Source organism: Hirundo rustica, chromosome 3 (genome assembly GCF_015227805.2).
Source record: "Hirundo rustica isolate bHirRus1 chromosome 3, bHirRus1.pri.v3, whole genome shotgun sequence".
Lineage (NCBI taxonomy): Eukaryota > Metazoa > Chordata > Aves > Passeriformes > Hirundinidae > Hirundo > Hirundo rustica.
This window is the reverse complement of record NC_053452.1, coordinates 80,770,774-80,798,555: the sequence shown is the minus strand read 5'-3', so window position 1 is coordinate 80,798,555 and position 27,782 is coordinate 80,770,774. Positions and strand designations below refer to the sequence as shown.

The 27,782-nt window shown below is 38.0% G+C and overlaps 1 protein-coding gene across 4 annotated transcripts in view; it reads right to left on the bottom strand.

The window, feature by feature from the left end:
• SNX14 (sorting nexin 14) overlaps positions 1-26,972 on the bottom strand; it is a 45,181-nt gene extending 18,209 nt beyond the window's left edge. The window contains exons 1-16 of one of the 4 annotated variants that reach the window (XM_040059838.1): positions 26,784-26,923; positions 26,576-26,696; positions 25,694-25,770; positions 25,507-25,585; positions 18,851-18,894; positions 14,378-14,465; positions 10,712-10,796; positions 8,363-8,519; positions 8,013-8,088; positions 7,119-7,163; positions 6,952-7,032; positions 6,693-6,807; positions 6,146-6,301; positions 5,734-5,858; positions 4,610-4,668; positions 998-1,024 (exon numbers count right to left, since the gene is read on the bottom strand). In XM_040059838.1, the coding sequence (XP_039915772.1) occupies positions 998-1,024; positions 4,610-4,668; positions 5,734-5,858; positions 6,146-6,301; positions 6,693-6,807; positions 6,952-7,032; positions 7,119-7,163; positions 8,013-8,088; positions 8,363-8,519; positions 10,712-10,796; positions 14,378-14,465; positions 18,851-18,894; positions 25,507-25,585; positions 25,694-25,770; positions 26,576-26,696; positions 26,784-26,923 (1,475 nt within the window). Of the gene's footprint in view, positions 1-997; positions 1,025-4,609; positions 4,669-5,733; positions 5,859-6,145; positions 6,302-6,692; positions 6,808-6,951; positions 7,033-7,118; positions 7,164-8,012; positions 8,089-8,362; positions 8,520-10,711; positions 10,797-14,377; positions 14,466-18,850; positions 18,895-25,506; positions 25,586-25,693; positions 25,771-26,575; positions 26,697-26,783 lie in introns of all 4 variants that reach the window. The other 3 variants (XM_040059841.1, XM_040059839.2, XM_040059842.1) reach the window with 3 other exon arrangements.
• Between the last annotated feature and the right edge of the window lie 810 nt (positions 26,973-27,782).

The following is a 27,782-nucleotide window of genomic DNA, read 5'->3' as shown; positions in this document are numbered from 1 at the left end:
CAAATAGTAACATGAACGTGAAGTCCATAGTACCACTTCCTCTGGCTGACTAAAATCCCTACACACAGTTAGGAGAAATGCTGACCACATATTGCTGCACTTGAAAATCAATGAGTTGCATTTATAACTCAAGAACTCTTTATTGCTCAAGAATCAAGCAAGTTATAGCTCAACACACTGAACTGCCACATAAAACATAAAAGCATCTAATTACCTTGATTCTTAACCTGAAAAATTAAGTTGAAATATTCCTCCTCATGACTAGTATGAGCAATCTATGTCATACTGATGCTCTGATAAATTCTACGGAAAAGTCCATAAGGAAAAGATTGTTTTCCGAGTTTGGATATCATGTATTTACAGAGGCATGAGTAATGCGAAAACAAACAACTGAACAGCTACTAAGGCATTAATGAGTAGTCACATACTACCTAAAGCAAATTATAAAAAATAGCATATGTTGTCATCAAACCTCTAACAGTCACAAGAGAAGCTGCAGAGAGAATTTGGGCAACTGTTTGGTTCGAGTGCTTAAAAATCATAAAATGGTTAGATTTGCATGTGATGCTAAGACAATGATCACTCCAGATATAGCTTGCAAGATAACACAAGCACATAAGTGGATAACAATATGACATGGAGTAAATGAAATTTTGGAGCAGCTAGCAGTCACAAGTGAAAAAAAGCTTCAAGCTCTGCAAATATATTTCAAAACAAATCACGACAGACAGACTGTTCACAACAGTGTTAATGTATAGTAAACAATGTTAATGTAATGCAAACACATGAAATTAGTAATTAAGCAATTTCTAAACACTTATGAAGAGGACTTAGGAAGTAAAGCTTTTTATGAGGAGAAATGCACCTCAGGTCAGAGAAGACATTAATGTCTTTTACAAATAAAATGAACAGTTAATTCCTGTTATAAAGGCTGTATATGAAGTCATGAGAGATGCAGCATAACTAACACACAACATTTATTGAGTGTTAGACTTACCGTAAGTCATCCAAACTCAGGCTACTTCTGCAACAACAGGCAAATAAATTACCTCAGAGCCCAGCAGGAAATAAAAATGAAACAAAACCAAAACAACAAAAGAACCCAAACTAAACCAAATTTGACAGACCTATCCCAACAAAGCTGAATAGGCTTTGACCATCACCATGGGTTAAGAAAAGAGGTAGTACAATTAAGAGCTCCTGATCTAGAATCCTAAGAAAGTGAAATGTGAACAGTATCTGCACATCTCAGCATCACAAGCCTGGCCTTTGAATTTAAATCATTGGTTATTGAAACTTTCAGGAGATTCAGCACAAGCAACCACCATCAATGGAGAACAACTTTCATTCTTAGAGTTATCTCTAGTGCCAAATAACCAGCTAACTTTTCCTATTACCTATGTTCAGATGTCATGTCGTAATCTAGCTAATTTGGCCAATACAATGAAAAGGCTGTGGACTTACTTCATGTAATAATACATGCCCTCTCCCCCTGTATCAGTATAGTGTATACATATATAATACAGTATAGTAAGAGTCACTATTTAAAATTAAAGTACCTTTTCTAAAATTTTTATTTCACAGATTTTAAGAACTGTCTTGTATTTTTGACATTCTACATAACCTGGTATATAGAACCAATGCCTCGGACATCAACCCAATAATTCCAGTCGAGATGTTTAAATGAATTAACTATGAACGCTGTCACCACACACAGCATTTTAATTCATTGCAGCTACTGAATTCTGGACAAACTGATATGGGTTAAAAAATACTAAAATTTTAGATTTCGTTTTACAGAAGGGTCTGATTGTAAGACATCCTACACTGGCTTTGGCTTACTGGCTTTGGCTAACAGTGTTAACTGTGAAACAGGAAATAGAACCTACCAGGTTAGAAATGATGGTGACTGTTAGACTGCAGAGAACTTTTCACAGGCATAATTCCATGGGTTTTACTCCTAACCATTCCTTGAAATTGTTAGTATCTATTCCACATGGTCCTTTACTTAAAAGTGCTTTAATTTCACTGCAATTCCAGTATGAGAAACAACGATGTGTCTATTTCTATTTGTGGTTATGGTATGTAGAAAATCAAGACAGACATGCAGCAACACAGAAATCTGGGAATTTAAACTACATAACAACTTTTTTTTCTTTTGTTAGACTTCCAACACAGATTACATTTAAGTAATGTAGTAATGTATTATAAATACATAAATGTGAGAGAGGAAAAAGGAATTCGTGCTGTCTTTTCCACGCTGTCCAAATTAAATTGACAGAATTGGAACTCGGAACATCAGTTATCATTGGCCACATACATTTAAACATTAGGTAAAAAACATCAGTACAGAGTTACAACTGATGACAACCACAGTTAGTAATCAAGCTGTCAGAGTGTCCTCAATGCAACTTCTTTACACTCCAGAAACCCTTGACACTGCCCACCTACTGCTTTAACAGTTTTCACAGCACATTATTTGTCCTATCTGTCTTTAAAGAGCTATGATTTTTCTGTACAGCTCAAAGAAGTGATTCAAACCAAAAATTACACAGATGTCACTTCTTTCACCTGTATTTTCTAGAAACTGTAATTTTCTTGTCTTGAAATAAGGGAAAATGTTTCAACACACTACCCGCACGCACGTTCCACTGGGATTTCACACCTACTTCTTGATCTGATTTTTTAACCAGCAGTACCTATGCAGTACACACACAGTACCCATAGCAAAAGCACATCAAAAATATGGGGAACAAAACCCATCTCTTTGCATGTAATTACATTCAACTGGAACTAATGCTAGAATAAGAAAGAGGAGGCAGAACAACATATATGGAATAACATCTGGAATAATTCCGTGAGAAACCTTGATTTTTTTCCCCACCCCCTTGGCAGTGACTGTATACAATTCTGCAGAGAGAAATTCCAAAGCAAAAGGCAAACTACTTGCAAAAGAGGACCTCTGTTTCATGGAAATAATCACTGAGGCACCACTTCTGGAACACACAGTATCTCGTACTGTAAATCAGCATATATACTGAGGGCATTGAAATTGTTCTAAAATGTAAACCAGATATATTTTCAGTAATGCTATGGATGCTGTTTGAGAACATCCCGCAACAGCTCCCAAACAAAATCTGTTTATTTTGCAGCCAGAGATGCATTTCAAAAACTCCAGGCAGAAATGGCCTGTAATTTGCCCCTTTCTGTTTTTAAAAGCAAAGCACCAAAGAGGTGACTTACATGTTTTCATATTTTAACTAGATTTAAGAAGTGTATGACAGGATACTTCTAATCCCTGACATGAATAATTTTGGGGAAGAAACAGAAGGCAGATTTAAAGGTCTAGGTGAAACCCCGTAGATATCTTCAACAGAAGCTGAAGTGTGTTTAAGGTCACCCTACATGGAGTACTATGCAGGAAAGGAATGCAGTTTGGGCTAGCTGCCCTCACTCCATGCCTCTTTGCTAAGAAACAGAAGCTTGCCAGCACCACTGTGAGACAGCATTACACCAAAGCTCCAGTCCTAGATCTACAAAAACTATAAAAACTACACAAAAGATGTCACCCATGGGGACATCATAATGAAGACAATCATGCCATTTTTGAAGAACAGGAGCAAGGAAGAAAGGTATGTGCCAGTTATACAAATCTTACAGTAGGCCATGAAACAGGAGTTTCTGTCAGGTGTAACTCTAACGAAAGCGGTAAAGGTTAAATGAATCACCGTTACACCTCTAGAAGAAGACAAGCATTAGCATTTTCCACAGTACCACGGATCTTATTTCATACCAAGAAAGAAAGCCTATCCAAATGAAAGACTGTTTCACTGAAGTTTTCCTTCTTTTGTCAAGACCTTAAAAGAAATTCAGTTGAGCTACTCCACGACTGTTGGAGCCATCCAACATGAAGTGAAACACAAGAAATTTTGACACCCCAAGGTTTATCAACCCAGGCCAAGCCCAGAGCGGAAGATCACCCATTCCCACCACAGGAGAGGCTCTTCTCCTCCACAGGCAGTAAGGAGCCTCAAGGTAGCCTCTAAGTATATGGCCCAAGCTCAGAAACAAGGCTGCTGATGCTACATTTCCGCAATGGAGTTGGGGAACAGAAAATACATTCCATGTAGGAGAAGTGGCAAACCCGTCTCAAACCAGTCACAGCAAGAGGAGATCTCCATCAAATAACTAGGTTGGTTTGACATGGGCTACACTGTACATATCCCTGTAAGAGCCCTGAAATCCAAGAAGACACAGCTTGGCACCACTAAAATAATATTACATATACACAGTCAATTATAGCACCACTTTATTTTCACATAATCTTATTCTCACTCCTCTTTTTTCCCATTCCCTCTCCTCAAATGTTGAGGTCTAAATCACATTTTACATTCTTTAATGTAAAATACTTAAAGAAAAGAGACATCGTGCTTAAAGAGAAGATACTGCTTGCATCTTTAGTATGTAATTTATTAATTTAAAAACAAAAAGTAGAGCTAAAAATTTAGTCAAATTAATATCAGGCAATAACAAAATTTTTACATTTTAATATATTGATGCTTTTAATTAAAAACCAAAGAAAACCACTTAAAAGTTCTACCGTACCTACCTGTTAAACTTTGAATTGCGGGTTGGTGACTCTGCTCCTCTTAAAAGGTGTCGGAAGTACTGCAGCAGACAAATAAGGTATCAAAGAAAACACTGGATTAACTGAGGTAAAGGCTACTGTGCAACAACACTGCAAAATTCAGGAAACCAGAACTGAAGGAAAAGCCAAACTGACCATAATCTAGAAATCAGAATTTTAATCTGGAAAAGGACAGACCATACAATAATCAATACATGAGACTAGGACTACTTACTTAACCTTACATAACCATGAGATTAAAACCACAAAGCAGAAATAAAAATTAACTTCAGCACCAAAATCCATGTTTCCTCCTTGTTAAAAAATCAAGCATTTGAAGCATTATAGCTATCATGAGAGTGACGACCATCAAAACCATTTTTGAGGAATGCTCTTTTTTATTAATTCCAAGTAAGGCAAGTACCCATTCCCAAGACAAATCAATATATTCTGCCTCAAATAAGTGCAGGAAGCTTAATTGCACAACCTGATTTATACACATAAATGTAAAAAAGGGACATGAATTCAGACTCACCCCTGTGACTAAAGTGTGTCCTACTAGAAGGCCACAGGCAAATAAAGTCAACCCAGTGTGAGAAATTCTTAAGGTGGCACTTAGAACCCAATCACACAACAACCTTAAATACCTTGTAAATTTCTTTGAGTGATCTTCTTGAAAAGAAGACCAGACTTTTAGCTGCTGGAATGCATAATGCTGAAAAAACCTAAATATGACTTTTGTGTCTTTAAACACCATTATATTTGTAAAAGTCAATAGAGAGATTGTGTTCTACATCTATCAGACAGATTATTTTTGCACCAAATTTGCAATCACAAAAGAAGGGGTGGAGAGGATTTTGTAATAGCTGTGATAGACACAAATTGTTACATCAAAAAATGAAGTTTTTCTTTTATTCTATGATGATATGCTGGACTAGACTGAATTTTATTTTTCTGCTGAGAATGGCCCAGCTCTAGAACATCAACTGAACTGGAAAATGGAGCCATATTTTTCAGTTCCACATACACATGACTGTTGTAAGTAGCATATCCTAAAAATATATAATCTTGCTTTTAAGACTACTCTTCAAGTCTTTCACACTTACCTCATCACTGTGACAGAACATAGGAGTAAAAACATTCTCAAGCAGAGAAAGGACGTGCTCATAAGCTTCAAAAAGACAGCGCATAGTTTGAAGTTTCACAACATCCATATATGGACCTTCAGCAACTATTAAAAAAAACGTAAGTATGGAGAGAGAGAGAGAGATACAGGCATATAAAGTTCATGTTTCCTTCTGGTCAGAGTTTGTGGCTATTTTGCAAGCTACTCTAAGTTTTACAAATAAAAAATAGAACTAAATTGACAAAACAAGGATTAAGCACAGTATAGCATAGGAATAACTTTCAAAACTAGCAAAAAAAAGTTTGATGACATTCCGTAAAATTTGTTTTCACTTTATTACAGAATGCTGTTTAAATTCCAATGTACATTATTTCTTCTGAATTCCAACTTACTTCTTTGAATCTCTTCCACAATGAAAGGGTCAAATCTAATCTTGTCAATGCTTTCATCCAAACAGTAAGTTTTGTAAATTTTCTGTACTTCCTCATGAAGAGACATCTTTTCAGTATCTGATAGTTCTGGTCTCAAAATTCGGTCATTGAATTCCTCTGAGAAGTAAAGGAAAGAAAAAAGCATTTCTTGGTCAACTTGGGAAACAAATAACATCTTGAAGCACCCTATAACATCAACTCATTTTCCAGTAGGTAACTAATTTGCAAAACTTCAAAATTAAAAGAAACATAAGACATCTCAAAATCCTAGGTAATATGGTAGCTGTCTTATTATTAACCAAAATTCAGATTTGTTCATAAAGTTATTACTAAAATATATTGCAAATAAAATAAATTATTCCTTATCATAGTAAGGATAGATCCATGAGGTTGTTCCTGGCATATGAATGGTTTTTTTCTTCCTATATTACCCAAATGCAAATTGTAGTTTTCCATCAGAATGATTTCCATATCATCAAGTAACATAAGCACACATTTGTAATCTTACCCACAGTCAGGCAGAACTGCAGCACATGGACAGCCCCTTCCTGTTTCAGGAAGTTCATAAACCGAAATAAAAGGTCTTGCTGATCTCTGATCTCCTTTAGCTCCAGTTTCAGTACCTGAGTAGGTTAAAAATGCAGTCAGCCAACTTTCAAACTTTCAGTGAGAACATAAATAACGCAAAGAGTTGTAGAACAAAATCAGCAGGTAAAGTAAAACACTTATTCAAAACAGGAAAGGAAGTAAATGTTGCCTTTGCTTACAGATGGTTTTTTATTTCTTGGCTCCGCAAATTTCTGAAGGAATGGAACTAATGAAGAAGTAGGCTCAGTTGCTATCTCGGGCTGCAGGAAAAAAAAGACAACTGGGTAAAAAAAGCTGCTTTCAAGAGTGATCAAAATGCCACTGTTTTAATTATGTCAGTACTCACTGGACTATCATCAATGAAGATCAGCAGTAAATGGTTGACAGTATCCTGTGAGAAACACAACACAACGAATAAAATTAATATTAAAGAAAGCCAACAAAATAGATTAAAGTAATTTCAATACTATATTTTACCCAAGTTTAAAGCTGAGTATACTAATACTTTTTGAAAAACAAAACCTGGGAATACACATTTGAGAACTGATCTTCAATCCTCAGGTTTTTACATGTCAGGGAATTCCTGAAGACACCTGCACAGAAATATTTTTTACCCAGAGAAAGAAAGCCCTCCAAACTATTTTTACTCTAAGTGCAGATCTAATGACTAATACTTCCACACTACAGACCTTTGTGTTTGCAGCCAAGCGATGCCTGCATAAGCTCTGCAATTTTGCCTATTAAAATACATGCATATATAGAAACAAGGATGGCAGTGTTGCCACTTCAGAAGTAAATGCCCCCTGATTTGAAGAATTAGAGGAAAAAATTTATTTCACTACAGCTGCAAAAAAGGCTGGTTTACTTAGACTGCTATAAAGATCCATAGAGTTAAGAATTCAAGTCATCAAGCCCTCTCTAAATGTAGCAATACTAACTTGAAGATGTTTACACTAGCACAGCATTCTCCCATCTGCAAGGAGCTGTAGCCCTTCACTGAAAAATACATTCTTAAGAGATCACACCAATACTGTTATTTTAGTCAGTTCAGGGAGTTAATTTGTATGAAGAAACAAAACAAATGGCTCTAAGATTTCTTTTTCTTTCATCTTATTTCTTTAGTTAAAACGCACAGCAAGTAAGTTATTGTGCAACATTTGTTTTACCACAACATACTTAGTAGGTAAACAATAATTTTGAATAAAATAAGATGATTCTTAATTATTCTCCAAAGTCTTACAGGGTCAGCTAAGAAATCCATTGAGGGAAGGAAAACAGAACCAGGAAGAATCTCTCTAATGAGAAGGGCCAGCGATCTGGAAAGAAAATAAAAGAAAGAAAATAAAAATCCAAAGCAATATTAGATTACGTAAATTTCTAAGTGAAGTTTCCAATGCTGTCTTATACTACTGGGAAATATTTAGGATTTAATAATATCAAAAGCATGCTACTTTAACAAATTAAAAAAAATCATTAAAAAGGGGTATGAAGGAAGATGACTTTGAAGTTCATTCTTTCTTTTTCTAAAATTATAGTACTACATAGTAGGTAGACACTTTAAAAAATACAATTCTAAAATAATTTATATACCTGCACTCTGTTGACTTTGGGGGCAAAATATAAGGAAAAAGAAGTTCAGTAAGTTTTCTTAAGTAGTGAAGTTCATCTCTTCGGCTTCTCAAAGCAACATGCAGTTCTGGTCCATATTCTTCTAAAGCAGCTTGCTGCAAAAATTCTGCACTTTTCACTGAAAGTAAAAAATAGCATTACAGAGTTGCTTCAGCTTTTTCTTACTGGTAAACAAAAGGCAATTGATTTTCATTTGAGCTAAAAAGTTAATGCTTTTAGTACACATACAACTGCCAAAGGGATAAAATGTTGAAACTCTGCAAAAGAACCTTGGCTTACACTTTGAAGCCCAGCTATGCAAAAATAAAATCTCATACTGAAATAAGAATTCCTTCACCAAACAATCACAGTTTGCATGGTATCCAGAATTTATCATTATATATAAATATCTATAAAACAATATAAACTTATATTTATATATTCAAATATATATATATATATAAACTAAATATAAAAATTCAACATCTGGATTCTCAAAAAAACTGCATTATGCAAAGTCTGCCTCTAATTGCCTTTTTCCTGACCTTCCTCATGATCTCCCATTTTTCTGGCTTAAAACACAATTTGAAATCAATGTAATCTTTTACTCAATCCTGTAGTATCTGTTTCCTGCTTAGAACACTTAAAAACAAATGTGAAGGAACATACATTTTAAACACAGGGTAAATCAAGCCAAACCCTGCAGGAGGATCTGCAAGCGTACTGCCTCTTAAATTACAGCGGAATTGAAAGAATACCTCTTTATCAGATTAAAAACTGTAGATATTAATTAGAAGCAACAATGTTATATTTCTTCAGATCATTTCAAAGGCAAGAACTGAACTGTTATAAATCACACACAGCTAAACTAGCAATGTGGCACAGCCTCGTGCCAACACCACCACTAGACACAGTGAAGTACATAATATATTCCTCAGTTACCTTCACGGTTAAAGCTTCACAACCAAAACCCGTGAGTGGCATCAGCTCACAGAGGGAGTGCAGGAATATATATCACCTGATAAATCTGCCTAGCTGGTGTCACCAAAAGCACAGAGAAGGAATGCACCCTCTAGCAAGGACAGGTAATGCATCATGGAGGTGTCTGTGCAAACAGGAATTACTAAAAGAGGTAAGGTAAAAAGAGCAGGAGTAAAGGAAATGCCCCCTGAAAGCAATTATTTGAAAAAGGATTCAGAAAATAAGGAGAAAAGGCTAGGCTCAACTAGCAAACAAAAACCAAGGTCTGAAAGCTGCCATGTGTTGTGGTGGCTGCTTTAGCAATGTTTACTAGAAAGTGCTACTAAAGGTCATTTTCAGCTGCTACTTCACACATCTGCCCTTAGGAAACAAGTCTTTTCCTTTAAAACTCCGAGAAAAAATGGCTATATTTTCAATGCTGTGCATTTCTTTACTTCTAAAGAAAAGTGTTTCCAACTCCTTGACAGAAATCAAAGGAAACCTGGAATTTGGCATAAACAGTGCTGCAAGATTATCTACTATCTTGGAATTGCTGTTGTGCCATGAAAGACATCCAACATGATGTCTCATTATTCATCCTAATCATTAACGCTACTCACAGGACCAATGGCATGTATTTATGGATATTAAGCAGACATTTGGAGGGAAAGAAGAAAAGTTCATGACTCCAGTTAAAGTAAACATCTACACTTAGAAGTTGAATGAAACCACATTTAGTAGATACAGTGCTGTGGAACACAGCCAGTGAAAAAAATAACAATAACAACAGCAAGTGTTTCCAAATATTTCTTCAATGTGCAGTTTAAGTGCAATTTTTAAGTTAGGCTTGTGAAGATACTCTTACCTTGGATAATAAATATGCTTCTGCTCAAAGTCTCTCCATGGCTTACAAACATGAACCTAACTTTTCAACATATTACAACTTCACTAATGCAGATTTGAAATCATTCTATCTACAAGAGCTATGAGGTACAGTGCACAGATGTTTATCTATTTTCATCTATAACTGCTCATCTGGAATATAAAGGAAAAACTTCAAGAAGCATTCCTAAATGATCTTGACTGCTCTGAATAGACAAAACCCATATTCCTGTTCACCCCCGTACAGATATAGAAATTTAGTATTTTCATGGTGGGGCAATAAAAATCAAAGCAGAGAATACAAATACGTACTGTAACTTTCTCCCTATTTGCCTTTGCAACCACCAGAAGAGAAATCAAAAAGCACCTAATCTTTTTTAAAAAGAGGTCATAAGGATAAAAAGACAAAGCAATATAATATCAAGCGCGCATAAGAGAATGTTCATACTTGGCCTTTGAAACTGACAACATATTAAGTCTTGACATTACCTTTTTGCCTGGCCTTGGCTATTACTTCAATGTGTTTCATGGCTGCCTTCAGCATCTTCTTTGTTACAACCGTTGGAATGTCCACCTAAAGAAGAATTTCAAAATAAAACCAAAACTGTTATTTTTTCCCCCCCCCAAAATTTATTACAGACAACCATCAAACATAGTAATTTGCTTATATATTCTGGTTTGAACCATAAACTGAATTATTAAGAAACAACCCAAAACCCTCTAGGTGAGCTAACAGTGTCCTCATTCTTCTGCCAAGTTATATAAAATCACGTAGAACTAAATGCCATAAATGACACTGTTAACACGTTTATTGTCAACTCATTCCCATCATGATTTTTTCATCGCAATAAATATAGCAAGGCAGTGTGACTTCTGAGTCACAGTATACAAAGCCCAATTCTATGGGAAGATTTGATCACCAACAAAAGGGTCAAGTATGCTCTGCTTCTAGCACTTGCATGCCTTAACAACACTCTGCAATTATGTCCACAAGGACTAAAACCAAAGAAAAACCTTCCTAGGCATAGGCAGAAAAAATGTCACCCCTCAGGTGGTGGCAGAACCAGAAGAGAATTTGAGTCGCAGAGTCAAAAAACTTTTAGTACCAAAACAAAAACCATGTGATCATAAGTCAAACAAAAAATATGTATGCTTTCATCAAGGAATATATTAGGGTACTGCATTTCTATTTTCTTTGGTGACTACAGAAACTGAAGAACAATTCAGGCACAAATGACCTTGGGATGTCTTAGCACTGCTTCAAGAAGGCTCTGATCATGGTGCTCAGGGCTGTATCCAAGTTGGTTCTAAAAACATCCTGAGTTGAACACAGACACCTCCTCCAGACCCAATCATCTTGGTGGCCCTTTGGTTGAACCTGCTCCACTTTCTTGAAAAGAGGAGCCCAAAACTGGATTAGTATCCTAGATACCATCCACAGAGCATCCAGTAAGGCAGATAATCACTTTCCTTAATTTTTGCTGCTCCTGTCACTACAGCCCAGGATGCTGTTGGTGTTTTAAGCTGCCACTGATGCCTCCTATTCAGCTTACAAGCCTGCTATGGGGCCAGGTCCTTCACAGCAAGCAGAGCTTCCCCCTGAAGCCAGCCAGTCCCCAGTTCGTAGAGTTTCAAGGGATTCTTTATCAACTGTAGCAGTTTTCACGGCAACTCATTAGAAAGTGATTTACACTTTGCACACTCTTTATTTTAAAGAAGAGACACCTCAGAGATGCAAAAACATACACCTGTTGATGTTCAAAATGTAAGAGTTCTGAACAAGTTTCTTTCCTAATGGAGGAATCCTCCTCGATACAGCACTTTGCCAGACAAGGAGAGACAATGCAACTGCAAAGGCCACCAGAGCTGAGAGAAAAGTTGGTGGTTTTTATTCAATTGTACAAGGAGAATATTACATATTCCTGCACATTCCCCTATAATATTTGAGGTGCACAGCTATGACCTGACATGGCCAGCCCTAAGAAGCCAGTACAATTGATTGGAGCTGCCTAAAAGCAAGGTCAGCTCCTATTTACAAGCACAAAAGAACAAGCTTCTGCTTATCAATGGAAAACCCCCTCTCTTGTGCCTCACATTCCAACAGTAATTTCTAGAAATTAAGAGTTTCCTACGGCATGTAAAGATAGGGCAGTGTTTCTTCTTGCAGAAGTAACTCAAAGAGCAAGGCCAAGGAAATTGCTGTCAACACTGCAATAAACACTGAACTTTTGTCAAAAACTTCAATGAGATGCAGGGTTACCTATACCACGGCGTACAAAGGCATGGCATAACCCTTCCCTTTCCCTTCAAAATCCATAACCAATCCAGAAATGGCCAAAGGAAGGAAATCCAGATTTGAAGTATTTCAGCATACATTTAAGAGCTGACTGGCCTGAAGTGCTTGTAACTTCATTCAATAACTATACTTCGACCTAGGCCGCTTTAAACAGAAAACAAAAGCATTCTTTTCATTAAAGCAATTTGTAATTTTAAGTCTCAATTCAAAAGTAGAATATTCTTTGGCAAAAAAAAAAAAATTATAAAGATATAATCTAAACAAATGAAAAAACAGCCTGTGTTTTCTCACACAATTCTTCCTCAACTTAAACACTTTATCTCTCTTTCCTAGAAATATTGCTTTCAAGCATTTAATAATAAATCCAAAACAGAGTACAGCTGCTTGGCAAAGGTATACAACTATTTTATTTTTTAACTGATGATGATGAATTTCTCCTCAACATATACATTTCTGTGATGAACTTTATTCTGAACTATATTTATGTCAGTCTCCTGAGAGTGCTTAATACTTGCATATGTCTTGAGTGTTTGTTGCACATATTGCCTACTTAGAGAACTGAAGATACTGCATTTAAATCCTCACTGTCAAAGGCAGAGATGGTAAACTAACACTCCAAGATGCTGTAACTCACATGAGAGATCCCAATTAATGCCTTATTGTATGATCAGTACAGGAGACATGGTCATTTACTGAGTCAACAATGCATCCATGAACAATGCAACAAACACCTTGGTCTAGATTTTCACTTCAAAGATTTACTCCACTTTCACACCACCGTACAATGCCTGTGCTACATGGACATTTCCTAATCTTCCCTCATGTTCACTTTAAAAAGCAACATGCCTGATTTAGAGCAAACAAGGAAATCATCTGGATTTGATATGTAAGAAGGAGATAATCAAGCTGTTAATAAGTCACGACAGGGTACGTGTACAACTTGTAGCTCAGAAAATATTGCTGTTACTAAGGAGGGGGGGGGGGAAGACACGGATTTATGGTAATGGCTCCAACAAAGAGCCCAGCACTGACTAATTCTGGAAAGTGAGTAAACAACCCATTTTCTGCTTAGAACAGCCAGAAAGTTAGAAGTAGTTCCTGTGAAACAGGCTTGAAGCACTTTACCAGAAAAGACTGTGCTGTTAAAAAGAGAGTACATACAAAAAAGTATGTGCTAATAGATTAAACACAGCAAATAAAAACTTTAGCACTCAAAATGCTTCTGAAGAGTTGCATTAATATAAGAACCACATCTGTTTTAATTCTTACAGTAATCTAGTCACCTAATGACAATCTATTCTTTATAGACAATGTAAGGGTCTTGTTTGCATGTTAAGAAGACAAGCAAGCAGAAGCTGTAACACAGCTCATCATTTTCTAATAAGTCTTTTTCAGTAATTCTCAAAATGGTTTCCACTTGGATTAAGTCACCAAAAGACAGCCAGAAGATCAGAAGGTTTTAATAATGCCTTGCACTGGTATAAAAAATACATCCATTTGCAAGAACTGGGGAAATGTTTGAGTCCCAAGGGACCTTTCACAGATCACTTATTTCAATTCCCTGCCACAGCAGGTACATCTTTCACTAGAACAGGTTGCTCAAAGCCACATCCAACACGATGCTGAATACATCCAATGATGAATTTTCAGAGATGGTTCACAGCTAGGAAGGGGATAAGCTCCAGAAAGATGGGTAGAGACCACAAAGAAGTAACTTAGATGGTTAGAAACAACCTACAGTGTAAGGCTGACTTTGGAATCACAACTAAAAAAAAAAAAAAAAAATTAAGAACTCACTAGAAATGGATATCAATTACTTGTGATGGAAAACCAACACAAATACCTTTAAGTCACCTTACCTTGTGAATTCTCCGAACTAAGACAGATGCAAAAAACCGTAGTGTCCCTCTCAGTTCATCCACTGAGGACTCATCATCAGTAATATTTCTGCAGTGTTCCAAAGCAAGGCATGTGAGAAAACAGAATAAAATACATTTCTATTAATCCAACCACAATACATTTGACACTATTAAAAGCGTAAGAGTAAGAACATTCAACAGTGATACTTCAGCTGGAATGAACTGAAATGAAACCAGACAGTCAGCAGTCTTGCGTCTGAGGAAAATACACAGCATTCCCACAATGTCTGTGCACACAACAGCTTAAGAAAAACATCAGGAAATTGCAATGATATACCAATTCCTGCTCTCATATACTATCTGCGTGATTTTGACTGAGTAAAATATAACCTAGTTTCTACATATGGAAAGACATCCTAACTCAGTGGTATAAAGGAAGTTGAAATTATTTAAAATGGCTTCTGCTTGGAAGCAAAGAAGAGTTTAAATAGATTTCCAAACGGCTATGTCAAAATATCATCCAAACTTTTAATCTGGCTTGACAGTTTCCATCTGCTGCAATAAAATCTATTCAGTGAAAACTCATGGTCAAAATCATTAAATGTGACTCAGGAAGAAAAATACCTAACTCCAAGACTTTTTTTGAAAACTGAATGAAAACAGGAAATACAGTAAGTCTTAGATGAAGAAACTGCAACTAAACTGAGTAGAAAAAGAGATCAAGATGCCAGCATTCCACAAAATGCAAGCGAAAAGCAAAAACCTACCAGTTATTAATATGAACTTTAGAGCATGACTAATATATTAGTAAAACTGAAGTATAACAGCTGAACAATGACAGAACAAAGTAAGTTGCATCCAGCTTTACCTAATGATCATATGCAAGAGCCATCACACTCTTTGGTGATAAATGAGTGTAGTAAGTAGGAATATTACTTGCATTATAAAAGAATATTACAAGCAAGACCAGGACATTTAAAAATAATTTTAAAAAATTATGCATAAAGGATTTTACATTATTCAGCATCCAACTGTCTAAACAATTTTAGCCTGGGTTATAGAACATTCAAAGGCATGTTGATGATGCTAGAAATACCAGTGACCTGCATGTAATTAGAAACTAATTGCATTAAAAAAACACCTCAAAGAAAGCAGCCTGGCACAAAAACCACAACCATCCTCCAACAGCTAATCACATGCAGATAACACTGTAGGGGAAAGTTTGGTTTAAGATCAGCAGCTGACATTTTATAAGCAATATGGTTAGAAAATACCCACACTGTCAAAGGGATTAGCATTGCCAAGGGATTAGCAAACAAACTGCATTATGGTATTGCTAGCATTTGACAGACAACAAGATATATGAAGTAATTTGGATCAAGAAGTTGTTATTTTATTGACACTTGGATAACCAGTATCTTGGCTAGTTCTACTTGGACACGACTTTATGCCACATATTCTCACAACAGATTTGCAAAGACATTCTTTTAATCACCAGCAGACTGAAGACTGGTGAAAGAAACATCATGAACCTGTAAAATGTTAAATCTCTAGTGACACAGGGAAAAGGCCAAATAACCCTCTTGGAAACATTTTAAAAGCTGGCTGTATTTTCCCAGAACTTTAGGAATACTAATTGTAAACAGTTACAGAACCTAATGTCTCAAGAGAAGATACACCCAACTGCTATCACATGCTAGGTCTTACGGGATCCACTGATAAATGAAAATCATATACAAATAACAAAGTGATATTTTTCCTCTGTGTGTCAATTATTCTTACAAAACTTGGCAAATTCCTTTCAAAAAGATGTAGAAAATAAGTTGCAAGCTAATAAAAATGTAAAGCTGTGGTTTGTAACTCAACAAAAATTCTGAATTTTTCTTGCATTACTTGCATTTAAAATAGAAACAGCTCCATATGTGAAAACATTGTGTTTAGTCACCGAAGAAAAATGTTTTCACAGCAATGCATTACAAAAATGTGGTAATTACTGAATTCTGTCCTAATCTGAGAGAACTGGAGTTGTAGTACCATCAGTGACCAAAACTATTTAGTAAGCACGGAGTGACCCAGTCAAACTTTAAACTCTATTTAAAATCAGGTTGGTATAAGCAAGCTATTATATAGTTTTGCTGTACAGCATAAGCGATAGACTTAGACCTCTGTTTTGTAGCTCTACAAACTTGGGATTACCTACAATGATGCCCTATTCTTTTCACAGAGTTGAAAAAAAAAAAATAGCTTAGTATAACCAGCATAAATACTTTGAAAAATAAACCCCAAAAATGCACATAAGTATAACGACCTATTTCAGCAGAGTTCACTGGATTTTAAGCACTAATCCTCATTTCCCTAAAGTGGTCCAAATTTAGGAATTGCTTAAATTTTAACCTGCTAATAAAATTCTAGAAATTCTTATACAGTTTCTTAATGAAACAAACATAAGCCAGCTTTTATCTGCTTATAGCACTTTTATTCCTAAGCAAAAAATCCATGATTTTATCTTGCAACACACCCTGTAAATATTACACTTCCCTGGCTTCTGAGGTACATCATGATAACACTAATGTCCAAGACAGCATCAGCTGGCACAGCACATAAAACAAAACAAAAACAAACAAAACAACAACAAAAACAAAAAAAGAGGTAGCTTCTGCACAAAATCCATTCATGTGAAAGGCAGAGCAGCTAGCATAAGGAACTATGCTCAAACATTTGCCTGCTAAGGAACCTGGCCAACTGTTTTACCAGCCTATCTGTCAAGTATAAATTGCCTGCTAGTGCTCACCCAGCCACGCTGCTAAATAAGGACAGTGTGAATGCAAAGGCTCTGGGAAGAATTAACCTGAGTGAGGTTTATTTGCTCAGTAAAATGAACATGTCCTGAATGCAAGAATCCACTCTCCCAGGTAACGTGAGCTTTGCCAAAAGTACAGGTACAGCTAGAGTACAAAAAGTCAGAACTGACATGCTCTACAAGCCAGCTCTCAAACTATGGCACACAGACACAGCTCAGGTCTCCCTGCACAACCCCTGCTGGAAACGCCTGAATATCTAGACCAAATAGGATCAGACCTGACATTACTACTGTTAAACTGAAACCAGTAAGGTTTCAGGACCAAGCCGTTTCCTGTAGAATTACTTGGACATCACTGCACTCACTGTAGTTCACCGAACTCCCAGTATTTCAGGTCCACTGAAAGCTGGTTAGATTTGATCAGCACGGTGTGAATTTATGGAACTAGCTCAAAATCCGGAGGTGCAGCCATGCAGAAGCTAAGACAGGGCAGGAACACCTATACTGCTCACCAGAGGGCAAGATGGAGCAGAATGTAGGCTGGTTGGCTTCATACCAAGTATATTTTACACCACATTTCTAACTAATATATATATTATATACAAAGTGAATTATTATCCCTACCAGATGATGTATTCCAGACTTCCACTGCCTTGGGTGTCAGAGAGGTAAGTAATTGGTGGAAGCCAAGTTTCCTTGTTAGTCCATAACAAAGACGTTGAATACACCTTCCATCAGCCAAGAAAAAACTCTTTTCCAATTATGCAATACAGGACATGGTTGCCTTACGTTTTTTACTTTATCAACAACTCAATAGAACATGCTCTAGTTTTCCGTATTTGAAAGTTTAAAACCTTGAGGTTTCCAACTTGCATTCACAACACACGGTGCTAAAGCTCCCTCTGCTGTTTACATCAGCAGTGAAGTTTTACACTTCAGCATATTCAACACACAAAGTTAGAAGTGAGACATGCAGGTACTGGCCACAATCAAAAACCCAAGAGGCAAAAAAGTCTGAACAGAAAATTTCTTGCAAAGTACTAATTAGCATATAAAAGTACAAGGAAGGAAACCCAAAAGAAAAAAAAACCCCGCAGAAAAAATAATCAGCCATAGTCTTTTCTTTATTCACTATTTTAAAGTTATTTACACAGTACTATTCTATCCAGTGCAACATAATCACTGACATTCTTAAAAGCCAGAAAATTATGAGATGATCTCCAAGAAGTTGGCCATATGTATTCAAAATGTCTTTTCTTTAAAACCCTGCTAATTTATTTATCTATTTCTTAAAGCAGTGTGATAGATCAGTATGCTTCTGATCTGGACATAAATTTCAGAGATAGTGACAGGTTCAATTTTTACACAGGTTTTCATCCATCTGTATTTATGTCCAAGTAAGAGTTATCACAAAATGAACATACAAAAAGAGACAATCTAAAAGTGTTTTTAGGATGAAATCCAAATTCCAGAACCATCTCTATTACAACTAAACTATTAAAAGATCTGTTCTACTCTGCTAAGAGACAATAAAATAATGATTTGTAGCACTCAAAAGTATGCTTTATCTTTCACTAAGGAATCAGATGTGTTTATTTTCAGGTGACAACTTCTTAAACAGGTTGACAATATCTGTGATATTAAAAATAGTAACTTTTTGGTAAAGCTCCTACCTGTACCATGGATAAATGAAGTTTTCCAGCACCAATTCAAGCACCTATGCAGAATAAAGAGAACCATGTTAGAAAATAAACAGTTTACTACAGATCCCTGTTTGAAAAGTTAACATCATGAACACCTTCCAAAACTCATAGGATATAATTCATACTTCACAAAACATAAAAATGTGCAAGTTGTGATCCTGTTGCTAGATCAACCATTTTGCATCATAATCAGTACTCTGAGCAAGTAACAGCAAAGTGATGGTTTCATCAGGTATCAGCAAGAAACATCTGCCACAAATACTATCAGTAACATGAAGCACAGTGCTGTGGCCACTGTCAGGCAAATGCTATTAAAAATATAATCTTACCTTAAACAGCCCATCCCTAATTTTTCAGATGAGTCCCTGTTCTTTTCTGATATAACGTGGAGTGACCCACAGGCACAGTTACACAGTACACTTACACAAGCCTCCATCCCTTTTCACCCAAACCTCCACCTTAGTGTGGGACGGTCAATCCTGTATGCTCACCACTCTCAAAGAAAGCAAAAGAAGAGTCATAAAAAGCAATTCTTATGAAAGCCATCTGTAACAAGGAAGGACACAGAAGGATGACATTTTCTCAAGATTCTTCTTCCTTCACTCGAGCCCCGAGACATAACCCACACTTCTTTCTCCCACTGCAACCTATTCCTTAATTTGAATCAGGGTTTTAGAGATCAGTTTTTCCCCAACAGCATCAATGCTGATGAGGGGAGTAAGAGAGAATACATGTATTGCTGAGACTGCTCTGACATGCTCTGTAGAAAGATTTTTCAAAGCCACTGTGCACAAAGAAAAATGTGAAGTCTGTTTGAAAGGAAAGATGAATGTAACAGCTGATATACAAGTGTCATTCAAGAGACTAAGAGTTACTCTTCTTAAAAGATTTGCTGCTACATTCATTCACACAGTATGCACTGCAAGAATTCAAGACTTAGTAAATTAGTGCCCTATCTTTAGGGCACTACATGCCTCTGCTCCTCTCATGATTATAAAAGCACACTCAATAAACAACACACATGGCCTTTTTAAAAATTCTTCTCAACTCTTCAGGCTGAGTAGCTTATGAACACTCTTTTTCTGTCTTCACTAGGAAGAATATCACCTTCTCAGATTTGATAAGATACTTTCTCTTTTCCAGTTGTTCCACTTCAGTGATTTTCTTCCTCTCTCTCTGAAGAGATGTTTTGCAGCTTGGGATAACTTTAGACATCTGGGTTATGGACCACACAAAGACATCAATGTCTTTTCCCCTACCCTTATGTGCTACAGCAGTAATAGATCCCAAAACTGTAATATCATCATGTGTTAATGATGGATGGGTAAGCTAAAAGTATCATGTTGTCCTCTGTCATCCCTACCCCCCAGTCTTGTATTTTCATTTATAAGCAGGGTGGAAGGTTAAGGGAAATGACAGCAGATGCTTCAATTCCCAGTCTAGGAGAGATTAAGAAATCCCAGAGAACCTTCTATGGAAGTTAATCTTCAGACAATAGAAAGGAGATCACATCCAGCTCCAGTCAGCAATCACAGGCCATTGGCCTTAAGAACAGTCTATTAGACTACTTAAACCAATTTTGCCTGATGCCTTCCATAGCACTGCCACTACATGAGCTACCAGTTTACTCCAAAGAAATCTCAGTCTCAGAGGAATTGTGACATTATTTTTGTTCATGTGGAGTTCCTAACAAAATAATCTTCTTTTCAAGGCTCAAAGTCCACTCTTCAGACGAAGTGCCTTACAGAAAGCTTGCAAAAAAATCCATCTATCAAAGGAGCCCTTTCCCTTCTTCCTCCACTTTTGCACTGGGCCTCCCTATCAGGAGCAACAGCAGCAGAGCATCTTGTGTTTGGAGTAGAAAGTGCACTTGCACTGCCTTCAAGCATGGGACACTATTCAAAGGGAATTCAATGAACTCCTCTTGAAACAGCTTTCTTCATTTATGACTGCTACTTCTGAACTGAGAGCCTGTCTACCAAGCTTTCCAAGAATGCGCCACTACAAAGTCAGTTCATCAGATGCTAACATAACTTACTGGCCCTCTCGTCCTCCATAGTCCTATACAGAGGCTTCCAAAGGCACTTGAAGAATTATTTCCAACAGTGAGAGACCTGATCCTTACTGCTGCCTAAGCAAAACACACACTGTTCTGAGATTCATCTTCCCATAGTTATTTAATTAAATAAGCAAGAAAAGTAAAAAAAAAAGTGCAAGACTTGATGACCCTTCCCACTCAAAAGTGGAAGACAGTCTTCATCCCATGTTGGAGTAATTGAGTGCCAGCTGAACCATTTTACAGACTTGCCAGTGCTTCTCTTCCACAGCCATGCTGTAAGAGAAAGCTTTATAATACTGCTTCCACAGAACATTGCAGATAATCCCACTAGACAAAGACACAGACACAGCATGCACGAAGACAGACAACTAACTCAAAATGCACTTTTCACTGGAGTCCACTTATCACTGGTCAAGATATCAGAAGGCAGGACACATTCGAGTAGGACTCAGGTTATCTATGTGGCCCTAATAAAAAATGTGTGGACACAGAAAGCAGCCCCTACTTGCAAATTAATTAAACACATGGCATGGCAGAGGCAGTTAAGTATGATGCTCGATTCCACCAAGGTGCTGTACAGAAGTGTGAAAACATCCCTACTGCAAAAATAGAAGCACTCAAGAAGCAATAAGCCATTGACTGCCACTAACTGGATTTCAAGGCATAAAGTCCATACTGTTCTCCCTTGAACCCTATCAGCATTCCAGACTATGTCAGTGCGATTCTGCTGGACAGAAAAAAATCTGCCACATCATCCACCGCACTTTCATAAAGCACTGGGGAAGCAGAACATGTGCACCCACTTCCTTTCTAGCAACAGCAAAAATATTATTCAGGCTCAATTGCCCACACTTCACACACATCAATAAAGTAGATGGGACACCTCAAAGAATGACAGCTAATGATAAGCCATTTCCTTATCTGTAAAGTATTATTCTCCAGTTTCAAATACAGATGATGAGTCATTTCATTTAAAGCCCACCTATTTTTTCAAGCATTTTGCAAAATGACTGCTTTTATTATGTGTGGGTAGCTTTGAATTGGAAAGAGATTACAAGTGTAAAACCAAATGCAGCAGGTAGCAATATAAGCAGCTGCTGAATTAAAAAAATATATACATTTTCTAGCATGCACTGCAACACTGCAAGCTAGTCAGTCTTTGCTGCTGAGACAAGCTTTTTGGGGACTGCCACCCAACTGACCCCAATTGTCAGGAGGAGGACCTGCAGAGGTGAGTACTGACTGAGCCAGTAGCAGGTCAGAACTACCAGGCCCCATTAGAAAAGAAAGGAGCAAGGATTTGATACATAAACCACAATAACAATTATAAAGCCTTAAAAGACAGTACAACCTGACAGCTGAAGCCACTTCCAGGTGGTAGAACAAGCCATTCCAATAAGAAAGCACACAGTCCACTGTGTTACTACGAGAGTTCAGGACTTGCCAAGAGCACATTCAGGCAATAATTGATTTCTTGTCATGCATTTGTCTATTTCTTGCTTTTAGAAAACAAAAAAATATTCTAGTGCCACAACTGAGTCAAGAACCTGAGAAGAATTAAAAAAAAAAAAAACACAACAACAAACTGAGATCAACAGACAGCAGCACCTTGATTCATTGAGACTTTTTTTTCACAATGCTGATCAAGAGTAGCTGAGCACCTTTCCACAGATTTGACTTGCAACTGTCCCTCACATAGCAAAAATGACATTGTAGAGAAAAAGACGAATCCATTAATGGAACAACAGGATTAAATTCTCTGTTATACAATCTGTAGCACCTGGATTATACACAATGTAAAACTGACCAACAAATATCATGTCCTAATTCAAAATGCAAGAAAACACTGAAGAAACAAACATTACGCAAAACGGATTAGAAACTGGAAACAAAATTATGCTTAGGTCACTGCATTATTTTTGTGCAGGATACAGCCCAAATTATAAAATATTGATGGATGCATGGTTGAGACAGTTTAGTGTTCAACAACAACAACAACAAACAAAAATGCAGGGAGGAACGTCTAGGCACAGGTTTTGTTATTCTTCTGAACCATGCACAGCAGCTGAATAGACTAAAACAAGGCTACAAAAGATTAAGAATTTGCAAAGTGAAACACATTATCATCACAATCCAAGAAAGAAAGATCCATACTTGTGAGGGAAACTTGGATTTCTTCTGATTTGAATGTGTATTAAATTATTCTTGAGAGCACTTGAAAACACAAGCTTAAAGGCTATATACCTGGTTCAAATTAGAAACATTTGGAAATGAGAATATTGCCAAAAGTCTTCAAGCTGCAAAAAAAGAACTAAAAAAATTAAAACATTATCCAAAAAAAAATCCAAAATTATTCCATGTATTTGAAGAAACTGCTTTTTAGAAACAGGCCGCACTCTGCACTCCTTTAGAATCTAATTAACCTTAATTCAGTTCACACTGTATCAGCTTCTCTTTAATGTATGACTAACCCACAAAAAAAGCTAAGAGGAGTCTCTCCTTCCAACCTGAAGCAGGCTATCCAATTCCAAGCCAGCATTACATGCTGCATCCTCAGAGCAGATGCTCAAGAGGAATATGGTGTGGGCAGAACCCCTTTCTATCCTTTTAACCAGTAGAGAAGAGCTACAGTGAGGAGCCATGCAATGAGATTTCTCATCCCAAATAGTATCTGTCCAACACAGGTGAAAAAGTGGCTCAGATTACTTGTTTGGGTCCATCAAGGAGGGTGACTGGCTTGCTGCCCTGGATAGATCCATAATTCAGGCCTGGTTCTTCCCTCTAGTTAAGCACACAAAGGAGGTAAAGGAGTGAGAAGCATGGGCATGGATACACAACACCCACATCTGCAGTGCTACATAAAGCAGAGCCTGGGACATGCCACCAAAGTGAAAAGTAACAGCAAAGAAAAAGCCACTATTTTGGTAAAAGCAGAACTACGGCAATCACATACAAAATGCCAAGAAGATAACTATATAGGAAGACAGAAGATATCTACTCATATCACTTAGAAAGAGATACTACAAAGAACCTTTTCAGCATCAAATTCCCATTTAAGCCAAAGAAAATTTCCAGTTCTTCAGCATTTACAACATCCTTGGGTAGACTGCCACAGCTATTTAGTGCCTTAAATCCTAAAAATATTAAATGCACAGAAGCATTTATTTTATAGTCTATTATTAAACAATAGTATATTGAAATTCTATTCGGCAACACTGTCATTTTAATACACTTATACTTATTTTCAAAAATAGATTAAGTAAATTTAAAAGAATAACTGTTTACTTCCGAAATCACAAAAGCAGTCACCTCCTTCAACTAGAGGAAGTCAAGAAGTTGTTACTTGTTCTTTTTCAAAAACATTCCTCAACTGTCCATGCCTCCCTTAAGGTTATCATTCTCCTCCTACTCCTGCCGTGGGCCATGCCTGGGACAACATCTCACAGAGCTGAAGTGTTAGCATATACCACAGACACACTTGGCTTTGACTTCATAGACCATGCTGTTAATTGCAAAAACTGACACACAAAAATCCTCTCACTTCTGCCATGCCAGTTGTTCATTCTCCTACCACAGAACTACAAAGCTGGAATTCTAAATAAATGGATATTAATCTACATACGTGCTTGTGTATTTTCCTAGCTTCAAAAAACACAAAGCTTATCTGTTTAGCTCCCAATACATTTCATCAATTACTAATCAAGGAAATAAACAAAAAACCAAGCCCAAACAAAAACTGCTCTTCAAACAGCTCTTTTTAAAAGAGATTAGAACAAAAAATCCTTATTTACAGTCTTACTAAAAAGATATATATGCTATTCTTTGAGTACACTCAGCAATTTCTTTTTTTAGATAAATTTCGTCTGATGATTTTAAATAGATTCATGGAATGGTTTGGGTTGGAAGGGACTTTAAAGATCATCTAATTCCAACCCCCTGCCATGGGCAGGGACACCTTCCACTTGGCCAGGCTGCTCCATCCCACCCAGCCTTAAACACCTCCAGGGATAGGGCAACCAAAAGTTCTCTAGGCAACCTGTTCCAGTGCCTCACCACACCCACAGTAAAGAACCTCCTCTTAGTATCTAATGTGAACCTACTCTATCAGTTTGAATGCATTCCCCCTGGTCTTCCCCCATACTCTTGTAACAGCCTCTTTCCATCTTGCTTGTAAGCTCCCCACCATCAAATTATCATCTTCACTACAGAACTTCTGTAGTTGGAGCAATCATCTTTTACCCTCAACTACAAGAAACTAAATCCTTAACTTTTTAAGGCTCAGACACGTTCAGTTGTGACTGTTCTGACCATTATTCTTTCCAATTCATACAGACATTTCTTCTATGTTCTAGGTGTACTGCTACACAAGCTGTCCACGTTTAAAAGAAGGCAATCTTGGCTCCCTGCTCCCAGCAAACACTCTTATGATTTGACTTTTACCTGAACAAGTTTAAACACCTGCAAGATACATCTGAACTATCTACTGAACCATAAGCAAAAAGATTCAAAGACACGTAATAAAAACCCAAAGAACCCTAATGTACTAAAGAAAAGATGCACCAATTACCTCCGAAAGTGATGCATCAACCTTGGAAGGCACTTTCAGATCCAGCCATGGCTGATAGTTTTCCAGAAGCAAAGTAGGCCTGTAGGAGAGCATGGAGTTTATGTAACAATGTGCAATTGACAGCTTGCTACTGTGATGTGTAAAATGGCAGCAGTACCAAGCTTACCAGTGGGCATATGTAATTTACCTGTGCCTCTTGCACTTGACCTTGCCACATACAGCACAACTGTGACCATGGGGAAACAGCTCCGGCAATTCCAGCTGCTAAGAGATTTGGACAAGTTTACATTCTCCAAAGTGATGACTTTATTAATACACCGACCTGTTTGTGAATTTCCTTTCAGAGCACACTATTACAGAGAACTCCCAGCAGGAAAACAAGATAACATGACATGCTATGAAAAACAGCTGAACCAAAAAGAAAAATCGTTTCTGCTGAGACAAAGTGAGAGGACACAGATAGCCTTTCACGTCTCCACTAATCTCCATGTACATTATTCAGTTCTAGTAACAGACCAGGTGGTTTCTCTGCCTTACTCATAGCCCTGAACTAGTGCAACTATACATTTTTAGCCCTATGAAATTCACATTGAATTGTTTTAAATCAGCAAAGAGCAATTTGCTTTGGGATTATTTTTCTCTTTGAAGTAGTACTGCTCAGAGAATTTTGATTAGTGAGCTCAGAAGACATTGGCTTGCCAAAAGGAGAGCATCTTTAGAAAAGAAAAAGCCCCATTAAAGAGGCAAACAAAAACACAGCTTCTCCGTTCTGCCTGTTACGCAAATGCTCAAAATGTACAATGAGGGAAGCAGGAAACAACATCCACGGACACTCCAACAACCGGCCTTGCAGGCATACGTGGATTGGACAGGACTGTGCAGAAACACGTGAAGAATTCAAGGTCTTAATCATCATCTATTTGCCACAAAACACCTGTCAATAGGAGTATATGAGCTGTACTGACGCACAGCGTTTCTGAAAGCAGCTAGAATTAGACAGGAATTGCTACTCCATATAAATTCTTATCATATTTAAAGAAAGCACAAGACTCTTCAGAGACATATTTACCTTGGGTTTATATTTTATTGTGAACAGAATATTGGGCAGGAGGGAGTCCGGTCCCAAGGAACAGTAGAAGGTGACGACCCCAGCCACGAACGACCAGAAGATCATCAAAACATGAAGATACCTTACAGACACAGGGGGAGGAAAAGCCGCCGCGTGAGAGGGCGCAGCGCCGCCCGCGCCCGGCTCCCCCGCCGGCCCGCCCGGTTACCGGTTGAGGAGGAGAGTGGCGGTGCCCAGCCCCAGGAGGAGGCAGCAGGAGAGCGGGTACTGCCGGCAGATCTCCCGCAGCCCCTCGGCGCCCCGCAGCCGCCGCAGCAGCCGCCGGCCGGCGGCCCGCACCCCCCCCATGGCGGCCCTGCCCGCACCGCCCCGGCCCGAGGCGGGGCCGCTTCCGCTGCCGGCGCCCGCTGATGGCGGCACGGCGACGGGCCCGCGTCACGGGCCGGGCCGGGCCGGGCGGGGCCAGCGGCGGGGGAGGAGCGGCTGCCCGCGCTCCGAGCCGCGGCAGCGCCCCGGGAACAGCGTCCCTGCAGCCCCGCCGTGGCATTTGCAGCTGTGCTGTGTCACGTAGCGTGCTAAGCACTGTAAATAGAAGGTCTCTGATGACAGCAAGCTTACCTAGTTATAAATACTTGGGCTCTGGACAACAAGGGGTTCCCAGCGCCAAGCGGCCAGAAAGTGCTACGTCTGATTAAACGCTGTATATTTGGATGATGACTGAACTAAATCATTCAGTGACTGGGACACTAAAACCCTATAAACACCACTCAAAGCTTCGTAATTGGCTGTAAAGAAAAGGAACGGGGTAGGAAATGTAATAACAACACCAGTAAGTTGTTATTACATTGTAAGTTGTTATAGAAGAGTAAGACATTGAAAAGAGAGTAATTCTAGAAGGTTTATTGCTAGCGAGAATTTAAAGCCAACTTCACACGAATAACACCTTCAGTTACACTAAGCCACAAGCTCCCAAACCACTGGAATGCTTTCAGCAGCTCTGTAGCTACTCAGTCTTGAGGAAACTCAAGGCTCTGTTAATAAGACACTGCTGGTTGTGGGTGTGTCAGTTCAACGGGCAACATGAAGCAACTTCTGGGAGTTCGTATCCATTAAGGGGCTTCTAACTGGCAAATATGAAAGAGACGCGCTCAGGGAGAGATGCCCACTTTTAGTTGTTTCGAGAAGTTGCTGTTGCATTGTATGTTGC